Below are 15,692 nucleotides of genomic sequence, written 5' to 3' on the forward strand. Positions count from 1 at the left end.
AGCATTTATCACTAAGAGATTAACCTTGCTGGACTGCATTAGTCTGGTAACGCCCCTTCCCCTGTGATAAGCAGCTCACTGTCTGTTGAGAGCCTGGTGTGGGCGGGGTTAGCTTTCTCAGCTTTGCTTCATTTTAAATCTAAAGCCTCTGATTGTTTCAGAACTGGTGCACCCAGTAAACTAAATGATATATCGTTGGATTCAGCTTCTCTTTGCCTACATTACACTGCTCTTGGATCAGGTAGCCAAAACTTGCTGACAGATTCCCTTTAACTCATTCTGTAGCCATTAACAGTATGTTAATTCTGCAGCAAATGGTCCCAAATTTTTAATGAAGCCAAAATGCAATAATAGATTTTAGAATCAATTACATTCATTAAAGTAAAAAAAAAATGTCTCCAAGGCCACATTCACATGTTCAGTATTTAGTCAGTATTTTCAATCATTATTTGGAAGCAAAAACCAGTAGTGGGTTAAAAATGCAGAAATGGTGACATGTTTCTATGATACTTTTCCTCTGACTGTTCCACTCCTGATTTTCGCTTTCAAATACTGAACAAAAGTAGTGACCAAATACTGAACGTGGGAATATGGCCTAAGGGTGGACAAATCCTATAGGGGCACAAATCAGGGACCATTGACTTGCTCAATTAATTTCTGGAGTGCTGAAGTTTCGGGTTCTTTTGACCGTGTCCAAGGTGGCAGGTAATCTGTCTAGCTAAGTCGAAAGAGTGTTCCAGAGAATGGGTGATGCGATGGAGAAATTGTGGAGATGGTTCTATGACGAGTGTGGGCAGATGATGGGCGATTTGGTCAGAGATGTACCAGGAGGGAGGCAACTTATGGACCGCCTTGAAAGTCTTTGTATTGAACTGGATTCTTTGGACTATGGGTAGCCAGTGAAGGGGATGGCAGAGGGGGAGGAAGAGAAGTGAGGATGGGTGAGATACACTATGCAGTTGAGGTTGGATTAATGGAGCACAAGATTCTTACGGACCCTATACACATTAGACTAATGACGTTTGAACCCACCGATATTGACAGATTCAGCCGAAATCCTAATGTGTATGAGGGCGTTGACCAAATGATCATCGAGGGAGAACTATATTGTTTATGTTCGATTTTGGACTGTTAATCGCCTTGTTTCCCCGAGATAGACCGCCGGCAGACATGATTGTCTGTCTCCGGGTCTTCCATAAAGCACACAGGAGCGATCGGCCGAACAAGTGCTCTGTGTATAATGAAGAAAGCCAAGATGACTGCCGGCCAAACGATCGACCAAATCATTGTTCGACTGACCATTATCTAATGTGTATGGGTGCTTTAGATGGGCAGCCATAGATAAGGATGTAGCAGTAGTCCTGGCAGTGGACCCAATCACTGGTGCATGCAGTCTACAGTCATCAATGGATCTACAATCAGTTGGCAGCAAGGCAGCTCTTATATTCGCCTGGAGATCACAGGTCCATGGAACATTCTCAACAAAATCATTTTGTGAGCCAAATCAATATTAATAAAAATGTAGATAACTAATTAATCAGAGAAGGACATAAATGAACAAGAAGAGGTTGACCATCATTATTTGTAGGAAATGTCTGCACTTTTTCCACTATATTTGCTGTTAGTCTTTCTAACTATGGATATCTTCTATTATCTCTGGACGTTATTTGCCTCTTCTTGTGATGCAGCTTTATTGCTCTGTCCGTGTGACTGGTGGTGCACTGATCAGCGCCTGTGCATCTAGAATTTGCTTATCCCAGTTTTTACAAATTTCACTTGGTTTCCATGGCAACAGCAAAAGTTCCAGAACGTGTAAACAGCTTATTGTTTGTGCTGCAATGCTAGTTTTGGGTGGGGGAAGGAGAAACGGGGTCTGATGGGTTAGTACTAACTAGACATTGGTTTGCATCCTTGAATATCTGCAGTGCCCATAGGGATTGTAGCATCATGTCAAAATTTTCCTTAGTTGTGTTTTGTCCTCAATATTCGGAATATTCCAGTGTGTAGGGGCTGATAAAGTGTCAAAAAGCTCGGGCAAATGCAGATTCATTTGTGATGAGAGGAAATGTATACTGCAGCATTTTGCTATGGCAACAATATTGAATATGTATTTATTATGCTTAGTGCAGCGCAATGCATGCATTTTTAGGTACCGTAAATCTCCAGATATATTGTATGTTTGGAAATTACTTGATCCTGCATTCCCCAAATTATCATTTTGGGTTCCCACAATGCAATGATCTATGGGCTTCTGCCTGCTAACTCCAAGACCTTGCATCAGCATGATGGATCGCAACATGGATCACACTTTCTGCCACACTCATTTTGCAAAATATCAAGATTAGAATATAGAGAATGTTTATTTAAACTGATAATCGAGAAATTTAAGGCACAACTATGTGTAGGTGTGATGGTGCCATGAAGAAGCAACATGTGATTTCTCTTCAACTATTAGGGTGTACTTAAAAGTGATCAGCAGAACACTTGTTTGACCAATAACTATGTCCACCATATTCATCATGTCCAATATTTGCTCTCTCTGCATCATCAGTTGGGGAAAGTCCAGAGACCAAAATGCACATTAAAGTACAGTGTGTCCGTAAAGTCATGGTGCACTTTTAAGCAGTCAATGGAAAGCAACAAAAAACTATTAAAATGTGAAATCTGCTCCAAAAAAAAGAAAAATGCTCCCAGTTTCATACCTATTCAGTGCAGTTTGATGTGGGCTCCATTTGTTGCCCTACACACATCCAACCGATAGTGAAGTTCTTGCCACACATGGGTAAGGACGTCTGGTGTAACAGAGTGAATAATGTCTGTGATTCTCTGTTTTAAGTGATTAATGTCATTGATACAGTACGTTCAATGTACACATGTTGTTTCACATAACCCCAAAAGTAAAAGTCTAAGGGTGTCAGATCCGGGGATCATGGTGGCCATGGCTTGACAGAACCCCTGCTTATCCACCGCCGGGGGAATGTTCTATCCAGAAACTCACAAACAATGGTGGTGTAGTGTGGAGAAGTGCCGTGCTGTTGAAAGATGACACCTTCTGGAAATTGTGGCACTGCATACAATTCCAACATGTCAAGATACGTATTTGCCGTCACAGACCGCTCTGCGAAAAAAATGGGCCTATCACTTTATCATGCATCAGGCCACACCACACATTCACTTTAGCGGTGTTACATTCGTACTCAACGTAGGCATGAGGATGTTCAGCAGCCACACATGAATGTGTGGTTATGGCGATGGACATGTCCACAGATATGGAAGGTCGCCTCATCGCTAAACACAATCTTCTGCAAAAACCTTGCATCATTGTCGATCTCATGAAGCATATCTGTAGCAAACACACATCGTTTATAGCATGGAAAACCTCACAGCTGGCATAAGCTTGTGGTTGCATGATGTCACAGACCTGGCAGTGTATTCATCAGAGTTCAGTTTATCAGGGGTTAATCTGACTGGGGGCTCAGCAACAGCTTAAATGAGTTTGTGTTGTTTGATTGGTTCTTGTATATGATTGGGCCAGAGAAATGGCGCCAAAATGTAACCTATAAATAGATCCTGTGACTGGTCAAAAGTGCACCATGACTTTACGGAGACACTTGTAGAAGGTTCTGTTTATATTGACATTAATGTAATGTGTATGTGGTCTCCTGATTTCCCCCAATGGAAGGAACAGTGCTTGTTCCTGCTCCCTCACATTTCAGATGTGATGATCGGCCCTTATTCTATATGACCCCCTTAACATGTCTTGTTGAGAGTAGGAGCTCTTTACAGGTTTGTCCAAACCATCCTTCAAGAGCTACAGTAGATGAGGCCAACCAGAGCTTTTCTCAAACCTTTATGTAATATTTATGCAGTTTTAGTGCCAAAAAAACAATTTTTTTCTCATCATATTGCAGTGAATTTGCCAAAGAAAGAGAACGTGTGGAGAACCGTCGGGCCTTCATGAAGTTGCGCAGGCAGCAACAGATTGAGAGGGAACTGAACGGATATCGGGCTTGGATAGATAAAGCTGGTGAGTGAAATACTGCAAAAATCCTTATGTCAAAACTTGCCTTTTTAATAGTCTTTTAAAGTGCTGTTTAGGAACATTTCAATTCATGGAACCACAGTAGAAACCTTTACTATTTTATATACAATGAGCAAAATCCTTGATCTACCAGATTAAAGGGGCTGTCTCCTCATTACTAAAATTCCTCTCTGTTGTCATATATTATTTTTAATTTTATAGTTTACTGCTGGTTGCCTAGATTACCGACCACCGTTGCAGCCTAGCGGTGGTGGTTAGTCTCCTTGGCGAGGAACACAGTTTTTCTATAGAGCTTGTAGTCACTGTTATAAAGTTGGCCTTATGGAGATCGGATTGATAAGCACACAGTTTGGGTGAGAGTCGCAAAGATGACGCTGGGAAGAGCAGTCAATCAGTCAGAAGCACCTAGGCAAGCAGAAAGCCGGGAGGCAAGGGAGGAAATCTCTTTAATTCCGACATTTTTAAGGCAGTTTTAAAGATGTCATGAGCAACGTGAAGGTTTGATATTTAGCGTTTAGCAGATTAGACCAAACATTCTGCATTGAATGCTTGAAAATCTGAAAAAAAAAATATTGCTACAACTTGCTTTATAGATAAGTGTACAGGCAAGTATGGATTTTTCAGAAAAGGGCATCCCAATATTCAATTAAAAATGACAATGACATGATTTCCTATTTTGAATAACATTAATTTTACAAACACAACACAAAAAATTGTACCTAATTGTAAAAATTATAAAATCTTAGTTGCTAGAAGCTAAAGATTAGGCGTTGGTAGATAATGGGTTAAGGATTATGTAGCCTTTTCCCATTAACTGTCTTGCAAGAGAGAACCATCCAGAGTTATGTTTGTTTGTCTCTTTGGATCCTTATTCCATTTCAGCTGGATTTCATGTGTTTGTTTTTGGAAACATGTTTATTTCTGTGCACTTATGGTGTGAGATGTGCATTTGTGGGTACGTGCAATCATTAGTTCGGAGCCAATGAGCACAGTTCATGTGTGCCATGCCCTAGCTGTCCCAGGGTTTTAGGGTATAATCTGTAGTAAGACTAGGTGGCGTGTGTGCTGGTGAGGTTACCATGAAGATCAAGCCATCGATATGGCTGAGGTTTTTTACAGGCAGATGTCCCACCATTTGGGGTGAATGGCAGAGTGCAAATTCAGCGGGTAGGATCTACGCTACCCGAGAGAGAATGCAACTAAAGGTGGGGCGCATCATCCACCCCAGGTTACAGAAAATATATTGCCGCTGTGACTGTCCCTTCGGGAGGAAGCAGTGCCCCTTTAATGAGAACAGGAAGAGCCTTAGGAGGAGAACTGAAGGCACTAAAGATTGAGGTTTTTCTCCAAGAGCGTAGCGCGATTTTGCCATCTGAAGTGTTGATGGGCACTTCAGGCGCCCCAAGGCTACATCTGTGGGGGTCAAGGCCAAGTAGCTAAGTTGCCATTAGGAAGATTACCTGCAGAAGAAAATGCTAGGGGTGAGACTGAATTGCTATTAGTGCTACCTGCCCAGATGAGAGAGATCTGTCTGGAGAACCTGCCCAGATGAGAGAGATCTGTCTGGAGAATCTGCCCAGATGAGAGAGATCTGTGTGGAGAACCCGTCCAGATGAGAGAGATCTGTCTGGAGAACCTGCCCAGATGAGAGAGATCTGTGTGGAGAACCCGTCCATATGAGAGAGATCTGTCTGGAGAACCTGCCCAGATGAGAGAGATCTGTCTGGAGAATCTGCCCAGATGAGAGATATCTGTCTGGAGAACCTGCCCAGATGAGAGAGATCTGTCTGGAGAATCTGCCTAGATGAGAGAGATCTGTGTGGAGAACCCGTCCGGTTGAGAGAGATCTGTCTGGAGAACCTGTCCAGATGAGAGAGATCTGTCTGGAGAATCTGCCCAGATGAGAGAGATCTGTCTGGAGAACCTGCCCAGATGAGAGAGATCTGTCTGGAGAATCTGCCCAGATGAGAGAGATCTGTGTGGAGAACCCGTCCAGATGAGAGAGATCTGTCTGGAGAACCTGTCCAGATGCAAGAGATCTGTCTGGAGAATGGAATAAGAAAGACAAAGTCCATGGAGGAGTCCAACGGAGTCCATAGTTGGATATATGTGTAGCTGTTAATGGGGATCCCGGGTGTTGGACTCCCCCTGATCTGATAGATGACCTGTCCCACAGATAGATCATCACTATCATAAGCCCAGACCACCTCTCTGACCATTCTTTAGCCAATATTCATACAATGTTGTAGTTCATGTCTTCACTTCTGATAATGGTCACTTAAGAATTCAAGTTGTCACATTTATCTGCATGTTTCTCTTCATTCAGAGGAAGTTATGTTAGCAGAAGAGAATAAAAATTCTGGGACTTCAGCTTTAGAAGGTAAGATCATTGATTTCTCACGCCTTTAAGCCCTTTATAGTTTTTATTTCCCTTGGATCCTGTCCGACTTGCATATTTGTGCTGCTCCCTATAAGATAAACCCTACTGAGCTGTCCTTTGTGTGCCATAATCTGGTCCTCTGAGTATCGGGAGAGGATGAAATTACCCATATTTTGTCTACAGTTCTCAGGAGAGCAACGATTAAACGAAGTAGAACAGAAGCTATGAACCGGGACACAAACGAGGACCATTGCGTTGACATATCTTCTGTCGGTGGGTACAGATTCATAGTGACGTGATATAATGTGTATTCTACAGACTGGACTGTATGTGCCATAACATCATCCTAAATATGTGTCCCCATTGCAGGCACCCCTCTTGCAAGAGCTAGTATTAAAAGTAACAAAATGGACGGTGCATCTTATTTTCGTCACAAAGAAAGATTGCTACGAATATCCATACGCCATATGATCAAGTCTCCGGTTTTCTATTGGATGGTCTTAGGAGTGGTTGCTCTCAACACTGCCTGCGTGGCCATTGTTCACCACGACCAGGCACAGTGGCTCTCCAATATTCTATGTGAGTTTTATTACGTTTTGCTTTATGAAGCATGTGTTAGAAATGTATAATCAGGAAAGTATTGATTCATAGCTTTTCTTCAAAGAACAATTGTTTTCACATAGCATTGCAAAAATAATGTTGCACATTAAAGGATCTGTCCTCTTTATCATTATTTTAACAAATGTGTTGGGGTTATATGAGCCTGTGTGACTTGTTAATATTTAAAGAGTATCGGTCATATTAAGTTTTATTTCATGAATCAATTGTGCACATAAAAATGAGCAACTTTGCAATATATCTTATCAGAGAAATCTGCTTCTTTCTCAGCCAGGACTGAGCTTTCACTTTGTAAACTCGGTATTCAGTGAAGACTGAGAAAGTGTAAAGGTCATTTCTCTAGCTCCTCCCCTCTCCATAGAACACCATGAGCACTAACAGTCATCATCTCCCATCTTAATAATGTGAAAGTCTATTTTCACTGAAGACAGATTTTACCTGTGAATTGAGAATATTGAGAATGACTGATCAGTCCAGGAGGAGTAAGAAGCAAATTTATTAATTTATTAATTTAATTAGTTCCCCCGCTGTTTCACAGGGCTACAACATTTTTTTTTCTTTAATATCCTGAACTGTGATTAGTGAACGTGATCGGTTAAGGTGTTATCTGAGCATACTCATGTGCTAACCAAGTGACTTTGGCGTGTTCGAAAAATATGTTCGAGTCCATACGGCTTTTCAACAGCCGCAACACATGCAGGGATTGTCTGTTTATTAGGCAATCCCTGCATGTGTTGTGGCTGTCGAACATCTGCGAGACATGCAGCCGTGGGGACTCTAACATATTTTTCGAGCACGCTGAAAACACTCGGTTACCACATGAGCATGCTCAGATAACACCTTATCAGAGCAGCCCAGTTTGGTTGACGTCTCCCAGTTTGCATGGTCCCTTTCACAATTAAGGATTGTCCCATACATTTCATTATACAGTTTATACAATTCTAATATTGATCTAAACAATGTTGTTGTTTTTTTTGGTGGGCTGGGAATATGGTTTATTTACAGACAATGCAGAATTCCTGTTTCTTGGATTATTTTTGGTGGAGATGTCCCTCAAGATGTACGGGATGGGCCCTCGCCTCTACTTCCACTCATCATTTAATTGTTTCGACTGCGGGGTGAGAAACTTCTTTCTTCTAAAACTTGTACCAAGCAAAGTGAAAAATGTAACAGTACACCCAGTACAGAGCAACGCATCGCAACTCATCGCAACGTCACTGTATCAGCGGAGTTATCCTGCTAGATTTACTCCGCTTTCCGACATAGAGATCTGACTCGCAATATTAAATATTGAAAGATTAGAGGCGGACAGCTTGAAGATTAGAAGACACCCATTATTAAATTCGGAGACACCGAGGCAGCCCGAGGCTTCATGTCTCTAAATGTTTTTTTTCGCTTTGAACAATCCCTTTTAACTTATAGAATCCCATGACAATAGCGTAAGCGGATCACAGGGTATCCAGGACGTACAGCAACAGCTCTAATCTCTGCACGGTGAACGCAAAGAAAAAAAAAATAGATTGTTGTTTTCTGGCCACCTTGCCAGAAATAAAGAGAAATCATCAGAAAGCTATATGTACACCAAAATGATGCAAAAAAAACAGCTCACTCCGCAAATATACACTACATACAGTACAGACCAAAAGTTTAGACACACCTTCTCATTTAAAGATTTTTCTGTATTTTCATGACTATGAAAATTGTACATTCACACTGAAGGCATCAAAACTATCAATTAACACATGTGGAATTATATACTTAACAAAAAAGTGTGAAACAACTGAAAATGTCTTATATTCTAGGTTCTTCAAAGTATCCACCTTTTGCTTTGATGACTGCTTTGCACATTCATGTCATTCTCTTGATGAGCTTCAAGAGGTAGTCACCGGGAATGGTCTTCCAACAGTCTTGTAGGAGTTCCCAGAGATGGTTAGCACTTGTTGGCCCTTTTGCCTTCACTCTGCGGTCCAGCTCACTCCAAGCAATCTCGATTGGATTCAGGACTGGTTACTGTGGAGGCCAGGTCATCTGGCGTAGCACCCCATCACTCTCCTTCTTGGACCAATAGCCCTTACACAGCCTGGAGGTGTGTTTGTGGTCATTGTCCTGTTGAAAAATTAATGAAGGTCCAAGTAAACGCAAACTGGATGGAATAGCATGCCGCTGCAAGATGCTGTGGTAGCCATGCTGGTTCAATATGCCTTCAATTTTGAATAAATCCCCAACAGTGTCACCAGTAAAGCACCCCCACACCATCACACCTCCTCCTCCATGCTTCACGGTGGGAACCAGGCATGTAGAGTCCATCCGTTCACCTTTTCTGCATCACACAAAGACACGGTGGTTGGAACCAAAGATCTCAAATTTGGACTCATCAGACGAAAGCACAGATTTCCACTAGTCTAATGTCCATTCCTTGTGTTCTTTAGCCCAAACAAGTCTCTTCTGCTTATTGCCTGTCCTTAGCAGTGGTTTCCTAGCAGCTATTTTACCATGAAGGCCTGCTGCACAAAGTCTCCTCTTAACAGTTGTTGTAGAGATATGTCTGCTGCTAGAACTCTCTGTGGCATTGACCTGGTCTCTAATCTGAGCTGCTGTTAACCTGCGATTTCTGAGGCTGGTGACTCGGATAAACTTATCCTCAGAAGCAGAGGTGACTCTTGGTCTTCCTTTCCTGGGGCGGTCCTCATGGGAGCCAGTTTCTTTGTAGCGCTTGTTGTTTTTTGCCACTGCACTTGGGGAAACTTTCAAAGTTTTCCCAATTTTTCGGACTGACTGACCTTCATTTCTTAAAGTAATGATGACCACTCGTTTTTCTTTACTTAGATGATTTTTTCTTGCCATAATACAAATTCTAAAAGTCTATTCAGTAGGACTATCAGCTGTGTATCCACCAGACTTCTGCACAACACAACTGATGGTCCCAACCCCATTTATAATTCAAGAATTCCAACTTATTAAACCTGACAGGGCACACCTGTGAAGTGAAGTGAAAACCATTCCCGGTGAATACCTCTTGAAGCTCATCAAGAGAATGTCAAGAGTGTGCAAGGTAGTCATCAAAGCAAAAGGTGTCTACTTTGAAGAACCTAGATTATAAGACACAATTTCAGTTGTTTCACACTTTTTTGTTAAGTATATAATTCCACATGTGTTAATTCATAGTTTTGATGTTTTCAGTGTGAATGTACAATTTTCATAGTCATGAAAATGCAGAAAAATCTTTAAATGAGACTGTGCGTCCAAACTTTTGGTCTGTACTGTATATATATATATATATATATATATATACAGTGGGTACGGAAAGTATTCAGACCCCTTTAAATTTTTCACTCTTTGTTTCATTGCAGCCATTTGTTAAATTCAAAAAAGTTCATTTTTGTACACTCTGCACCCCATCTTGACAGAAAAAAACAAAAATGTAGAAATGTTTGCAGTTTTATTATAAAAGAAAAACTGAAATATCACATGGTCATAAGTATTCAGACCCTTTGCTCAGTATTGAGGAGAAGCACCTTTTGAGCTAGTACAGCCATGAGTCTTCTTGGGAATGATGCAACAAGTTTTTCACACCTGGATTTGAGGATCCTCTGCCATTCGTCTTTGCAGATCCTCTCCAGTTCTGTCAGGTTGGATGATGAATGTTGGTGGACGGCCATTTTTAGGCCTCTCCAGAGATGCTCAATTGGGTTTAGGTCAGGGCTCTGGCTGGGCCAGTGAAGAATGGTCACAGAGTTGTTCTGAAGACACTCCTTTGTTCTGAAGACACTCCTTTGTTATTTTAGCTGTGTGCTTATGGTTATTGTCTTGTTGGAAGGTGAACCTTCTGCCAAGTGTGAGGTCCAGAGCTCTCTGGAAGAGGTTTTCATTCAGGATATCTCTGTATTGGCCACATTCATGTTTACTTCAATTGCAACCAGTCGTCCTGTCCCTGCAGCTGAAAAACACCCACATAGCATGATGCTGACACCACCATGTTTCACTGTTGGGATTGTATTGGGCAAGTGATGAGCAGTGCCTGGTTTTCTCCACGCATACTGCTTAGAATTATCACAAAAAAGGTCTATCTTCATCTCATCAGACCAGAGAATCTTATTTCTCATAGTCTGAGAATCCTTCATGTACTTTTAAGTAAACTTTATATGGGCTTTCATATGTCTTGCACTGAGGAGAGGCTTCCGTCGGGCCACTCTGCCATAAAGGCCCGACTGGTGGAGGGCTGCAGTGATAGTTGACTTTGTGGAACTTTCTCCCATCTCAATACTGCATCTCTGGAACTCAGCCACAGTGATCTTGGGGTTTTTCTTTAAATGTCTCACCAAGGCTCTTCTCCCACGATTCCTCAGTTTGGCTGGATGGCCAGGTCCAAGAAGACTTCTGGTGGTCCCAAACTTCTTCCATTTAAGGATTATGGAGGCCTCTGTGCTCTTTGGAGCCTTGAGTACTGCAGAAATTATTTTGTAACTTTGGCCAGATCTGTGCCTTACCACAATTCTGTCACTGATCTCTTGGCCAGTTCCTTTGACCTCATGATTCTCTTTTGGCCTGACATGCACAGAGCTGTGAGGTCTTATATAGACAGGTGTGCGCCTTTCCAAATCAAGTCCTATCAATTAAATTAAACACAGTTGGACTCCAATGAAGGAGTAGAACCATCTCACGGAGGCTCACAAGGAAATGGACAGCATGTGACTTAAATATGAGTGTCTGAGCAAAGGGTCTGAATACTTACGACCATGTGACATTTCAGTTTTTTTTTTTAATAAATTTGCAAGATGGGGTGCAGAGTGTACATTAATGAGAAAAAAAATGAACTTTTTGAATTTAACAAATGGCTGCAATGAAACAAAGAGTGAAAAATTTAAAGTGGTCTGAATACTTTCCGTACCCACTGTATGTATATATATATATATATATATATATATATATATATACTAGATGGTGGCCCAATTCTAACGCATTAGGTATTCTAGAATATGCATGTCCACGTAGTATATTGCCCAGCCACGTACTATATTGCCCAGCCATGTAGTATATTGCCCAGCCACGTAGTATATTGCCCAGTCACGTAGTATATTGGCCAGCCACGTAGTATATTGCCCAGCCACGTAGAATATTGCCCTGCCACGTAGTATATTGCCCAGTCATGTAGTATACAGCACAGAGCCACGTAGTATATTGCCCAGCCACGTAGTATATTGCCCAGCCACGTAGTATATTGCCCAGCCACATAGTATATTGCCCAGCCACGTACTATATTGCCCAGTCACGTAGTATATTGCCCAGCCACGTAGTATATTGCCCAGCCACGTACTATATTGCCCAGTCACGTAGTATATTGCCCAGCGACGTAGTATATTGCCCAGTCACGTAGTATATTGCCCAGCCACGTAGTATACAGCACAGAGCCATGTGGTATATTGCCCAGCCACGTAGTATATTGCCCAGCCACGTACTATATTGCCCAGCCACGTACTATATATCCCAGCCACGTACTATATTGCCCAGTCACGTAGTATATTGCCCAGCCACGTAGTATATTGCCCAGTCACGTAGTATATTGCCCAGCCACGTAGTATACAGCACAGAGCCATGTAGTATATTGCCCAGTCACCTAGTATATTGCCCAGTCACGTAGTATATTGCCCAGTCATGTAGTATATTGCCCAGCCACGTAGTATATTGCACAGTGACGTAGTATACAGCACAGAGCCACATAGTATACAGCACAGACATGTAGTATACTGCCCAGTCACATAGTATATTGCCCAGTCATGTAGTATATTGCACAGTGATGTAGTATACAGCACAGAGCCACGTAGTATATTGCCAAGTCACGTAGTATATTGTCCAGCCACGTAGTATATTGCACAGCGACGTAGTATACAGCACAGAGCCACGTAGTATACAGCACAGACACGTAGTATATTGCCCAGACACATAGTATATTGCACAGCAACGTAGTATACAGCACAAAGCCACGTAGTATACAGCACAGACACGTAGTATATTGCCCAGACACGTAGTATAAAGCACAGACATGTAGTATATTGCCCAGTCACGTTGTATACAGCACAGACACATAGTATATTGCCCAGTCACGTAGTATATTGCCCAGCCACGTAGTATATTGCCCAGCCACGTAGTATATTGCCCAGCCACGTACTATATTGCCCAGCCACGTACTATATTGCCCAGTCACGTAGTATATTGCCCAGCCACGTAGTATATTGCCCAGCCACGTACTATATTGCCCAGTCACGTAGTATATTGCCCAGCAACGTAGTATATTGCCCAGTCACGTAGTATATTGCACAGCGACGTAGTATACAGCACAGAGCCACGTAGTATATTGCCCAGCCACGTAGTATACAGCACAGAGCCATGTAGTATATTGCCCAGTCACATAGTATATTGCCCAGTGACGTAGTATATTGCCCAGTCACGTAGTATATTGCCCAGCCACGTAGTATATTGCACAGTGACGTAGTATACAGCACAGAGCCACATAGTATACAGCACAGACATGTAGTATATTGCCCAGTCATGTAGTATATTGCACAGCGACGTAGCATACAGCACAGAGCCACGTAGTATATTGCCCAGTCACGTAGTATATTGTCCAGCCACGTAGTATATTGCACAGCGACGTAGTATACAGCACAGAGCCACGTAGTATACAGCACAGACACGTAGTATATTGCCCAGACACGTAGTATATTGCACAGCAACGTAGTATACAGCACAGAGCCACGTAGTATAAAGCACAGACACGTAGTATATTGCCCAGTCACGTAGTATACAGCACAGACACATAGTATATTGCCCAGTCACGTAGTATACAGCACAGACACGTAGTATATTGCCCAGTCAGGTAGTATACAGCACAGACACGTAGTATATTGCCCAGTCACGTAGTATACAGCACAGACACGTAGAATATTGCCCAGCTACGTAGTATATTGCCCAGCCACGTATGTAATAGGTTAAAAAATAAAAAAGAAACATACTCACCATCCGAAGAGCCCGTTGTAGTTCCGGCGCTTGTGTGCGGTGTCCGGTCCCAGGATTGGTATGAGCGCAGGACCTGTGATGACGTCGCGGTCACATGACCGTGACGTCATGGAAGTTCCTTCTCCCATACCATCTTTGGAAGCGGAACCTGCACTGTCGAGGAGAGGGTGCGACGGCGGAGGGTGAGAATAAGGTTTTTTTTTTAAATTATTATTATTTTGAACATTAGATCGTTTTACTATTGATGCTGCATATGCAGCATCAATAGGAAAAAGTTGGTCACACAGGGTTAATAGCTGCATAACCGGAGTGCGTTACACCGCGCTCTGGTAACGCTGGCATTAACCCTGTGTGAGGGCTGACTGGAGGGGAGTATGGAGCGGGCACTGACTGACTGCGGGGAGGAAAGAGCAGCCATATTGCCACCGGACTGCGGGCATTGCTGAAATGGTTGTGGGCGTTTTGCCACGACCAATCAGCGACTTGGATTGCATGACAGACAGAGGCCGCGACCAATGAATATCTGTAACAGAAAGACAGACAGAAAGACGGAATTGACCCTTACACAATTATATAGTATATCTACTATATAAAGCTGAATGTGTGTATGTGTGTGTGTGTGTATGTGTGTGTGTGTGTATGTCCGGGATTGGCATCTGCACCGTCGCAGCTACAGCCACAAAATTTTGCACAGTCACACGTCTGGACCCCGAGAGCGTCATAGGCTATGTTGTGAGGCGAAATTTTAACCCCGCGCATTCCAATTCACCAAACAATTTTGCCCCTATCTACATAATGGGGAAAAAAGTGAAAGGAAAAGTGTTGGAGGCGTCGCAGCTACATAAACAAAATTTTGAACAGTCACACGTTTGGACCCCGAGAGCGTCATAGGCTACGTTGTGAGGTGAAATTTTAACCCCGCGCTTTCCAATTCACCAAACAATTTTGCCCCTATCTACATAATGGGGAAAATGTGAAATGAAAAGTGTTGGAGGCGTCGCAGCTACAGCCACAAAATTTTGCACAGTCACACGTCTGGACCCTGAGAGCGTCATAGGCTATGTTGTGAGGTGAAATTTTAACTCCGCGCTTTCCAATTCACCAAACTATTTTTCCCCTATCTACATAATGGGGAAAAGTGAAAGGAAAAGTGTTGGAGGCAAATTGACAGCTGCCAGATGTGAACAAGGGGGACTTAAAGAGTGAGAGCGATGGCGCCAAAGAGTATATACCGTACAGTTGCTAAGGTGGGACCCCGACATGGGATACTCACCACACATGGGGATATGAACACACACACAAAATGCGCCACACACTACCATGTGCTTGAACACATATACCACCCTCAGCACACATTTCACCACACATACACCAACCTCGCTACATAAAAGTCGAAACACAAAAGTCGCCGCTCAAAACTCACCACGCGCAAAACTCGCCACATGCAAAAAATAGGCTCACGCAAAACTCGCCACAAGTGCAAAACTCACCTCATGGAAAACTCGCCACACGCAAAACTTGCACATGCGGAAAAATTGCCACATGCACAAAATTTGCAACACATGCAAAAGTTGCCTCACACAAAACTTGCACATACTCAAAAGGCACCAGACATAAAACTCACCACGCGCAAAACTC

The 15,692-nt window shown here is 42.6% G+C and overlaps 1 protein-coding gene across 1 annotated transcript in view; it reads left to right on the forward strand.

Moving 5' to 3' along the window:
- The window catches only part of CACNA1E (calcium voltage-gated channel subunit alpha1 E), a 782,868-nt gene that overhangs the window by 646,513 nt on the left and 120,663 nt on the right, over positions 1-15,692 (forward strand). Inside the window, exons 10-14 of the mRNA XM_069737731.1 lie at positions 3,912-4,027; positions 6,369-6,422; positions 6,606-6,695; positions 6,792-7,001; positions 8,046-8,158. Of these exons, the coding sequence (XP_069593832.1) occupies positions 3,912-4,027; positions 6,369-6,422; positions 6,606-6,695; positions 6,792-7,001; positions 8,046-8,158 (583 nt within the window). The remainder of the gene's footprint in view (positions 1-3,911; positions 4,028-6,368; positions 6,423-6,605; positions 6,696-6,791; positions 7,002-8,045; positions 8,159-15,692) is intronic.

Source organism: Ranitomeya imitator, chromosome 8 (assembly GCF_032444005.1).
Source record: "Ranitomeya imitator isolate aRanImi1 chromosome 8, aRanImi1.pri, whole genome shotgun sequence".
NCBI classification, from domain to species: Eukaryota; Metazoa; Chordata; class Amphibia; order Anura; family Dendrobatidae; genus Ranitomeya; species Ranitomeya imitator.